This window comes from Pollicipes pollicipes, unplaced genomic scaffold (assembly GCF_011947565.3).
Source record: "Pollicipes pollicipes isolate AB1234 unplaced genomic scaffold, Ppol_2.1 Scaffold_5724;HRSCAF=6776_pilon_pilon_pilon, whole genome shotgun sequence".
NCBI lineage: Eukaryota > Metazoa > Arthropoda > Thecostraca > Pollicipedomorpha > Pollicipedidae > Pollicipes > Pollicipes pollicipes.
Window position 1 is genome coordinate 17,901,071 of NW_023596746.1, and position 1,768 is coordinate 17,902,838.

The 1,768-nt window shown below is 43.6% G+C and overlaps 1 protein-coding gene across 1 annotated transcript in view; it reads right to left on the reverse strand.

Moving 5' to 3' along the window:
* LOC119102754 (transmembrane protease serine 2) overlaps positions 1-367 on the reverse strand; it is a 21,940-nt gene extending 21,573 nt beyond the window's left edge. Inside the window, exon 1 of the mRNA XM_037226211.1 lies at positions 307-367. Coding sequence (XP_037082106.1) covers positions 307-367 — 61 coding nt within the window. The remainder of the gene's footprint in view (positions 1-306) is intronic.
* Between the last annotated feature and the right edge of the window lie 1,401 nt (positions 368-1,768).

Sequence of the window (1,768 nt, forward strand, 5' to 3'; positions counted from 1 at the left end):
TTACGTCCCTAGTGGTCTGCTCACTTTGATGCATTGCACCGCACGTTCCACACGCTCTTGTTTTCGAGTGTAAGTCCCTATTTGCCTCAACCTCCCATTTTGAGCGGCCAACGATTTCATCGCGGATAAGAACCTCAGCATCGATCGTTAACTCCGAAGTGTGTATATGCCTGAAGCTAGGTATGTGTCATAGCTTCCGGCACATGATCTTTTCTCTCTCCGTCTTTGTGCTCAGTGCTTTTAAGCGCCTTCCCACGATTCCGGTGCTCTGATGTGCGCAGTGTGCCGTCGAATATGAAATTTTACCTGCCGCTTGGTCGCCTGAAGAGTAGTAGCTGCACGTGCTCATCTTGGTCAGTTTGGGCATGATCGCCTGTGTGAAGCGTTGACCTTGCAGGCGCCATGTCTGCCGAGGTGGCCGCTCGATGACAGGCGGGTCTAAGTAATCCTTGTTTTTAACCTTACGATCACACGCAATCCGGATTCCAAGAAAAGGACTGGTGAACGGAATTTGCACATATCTTAAGCACTTTCCCGCGGCTAGGTAAACTGATGTAAATTTGGTTCGAGCGATCGTGTTTTGTGTTGCTCCTAACGTCATCATCTCAGCAGTAAGCAGCACAAGCCTTAATTGAGACGCGCTTTTCCATTTCCTGACTCGATGCAGGCCATCTCGCTTCCCTTTTGGTATTATTCTTCGCAGTGTCACAGGTACAAAACCAGGTCACCTATCATAGAAAATGCTCCGAGCCAAACCACAGCTTGCCATTACGTTACATAGATGTCGCTACCACCGGCCGAGTGCTATGGTTCTATCGTCCCGCGCAGTCACTGTTCGCCCGCCGGATGCGTTCGATTGGTCCCGTACGGCAGCGTCATGGCCAAGGCCATAGAACAGATCATGGCATTAGTTCTATGGCAACAAAGCTCCCACGGACAGGAGTGCAACGACGTCACTTATACGCGACATTACTCCTACTACAGCAAATTATGCAGACTTTATCTTCAAGCATTATAGCTTCTTCTGCAAAGACGCCACACAAAACATGAGAACTACACGACAAAATGTATGCTTCAAAAACTGATACGCGTCATTACGTCTGCTGCAAAGACTGATATAGTATTTACTCGTACGCGGCGTTAGTTTTGTTGCAATATCTCATGCACGACATGAATGTTATTCAACAAAACTTATTACTGTAAAAACTTTTACTCGTCTTTACTTATACAGAAAAGACAAGTAGTCTATAATTATGCAGATCACTTCTACTGCAACAACTCATATACAAAAAATTACTACTCGACAAAAGTTATACGGAAAAAAGCATATACCAGTCATCACCTCTGCAGCAAAAACTTTACCAAGGTCATTACTGTGGCACTAATGGTGCATATAAGTCTTCGCAGCAAAAGTAATGCCGTGTATAAACAATTGCTGTACACATTTTCAAAGTGGATGCCATGACGGGGGTAAAAGCTACCATATATATACATCAAAATAGTACTTTATACATTTTTAAGTACAATTTTGTCGTGTAGCACTACTGTTACGTACACGTCTTTACTGTTGAAGTAAACCCATGGATAAGTAATAATTATATGTAGTGCAGTAGAAAGTAATGACGAGTATACATTTTTGAAGCACCAAGTTTTGTCGTGTACCACTAATACCACGCATAACTTTTTGCGGTGGAAATAATTTCCTGCATAACTAATGACTGTATAAGTGTTTGCGGTAGAAGTAATAATGAGCATAAGTTTTGCGGCA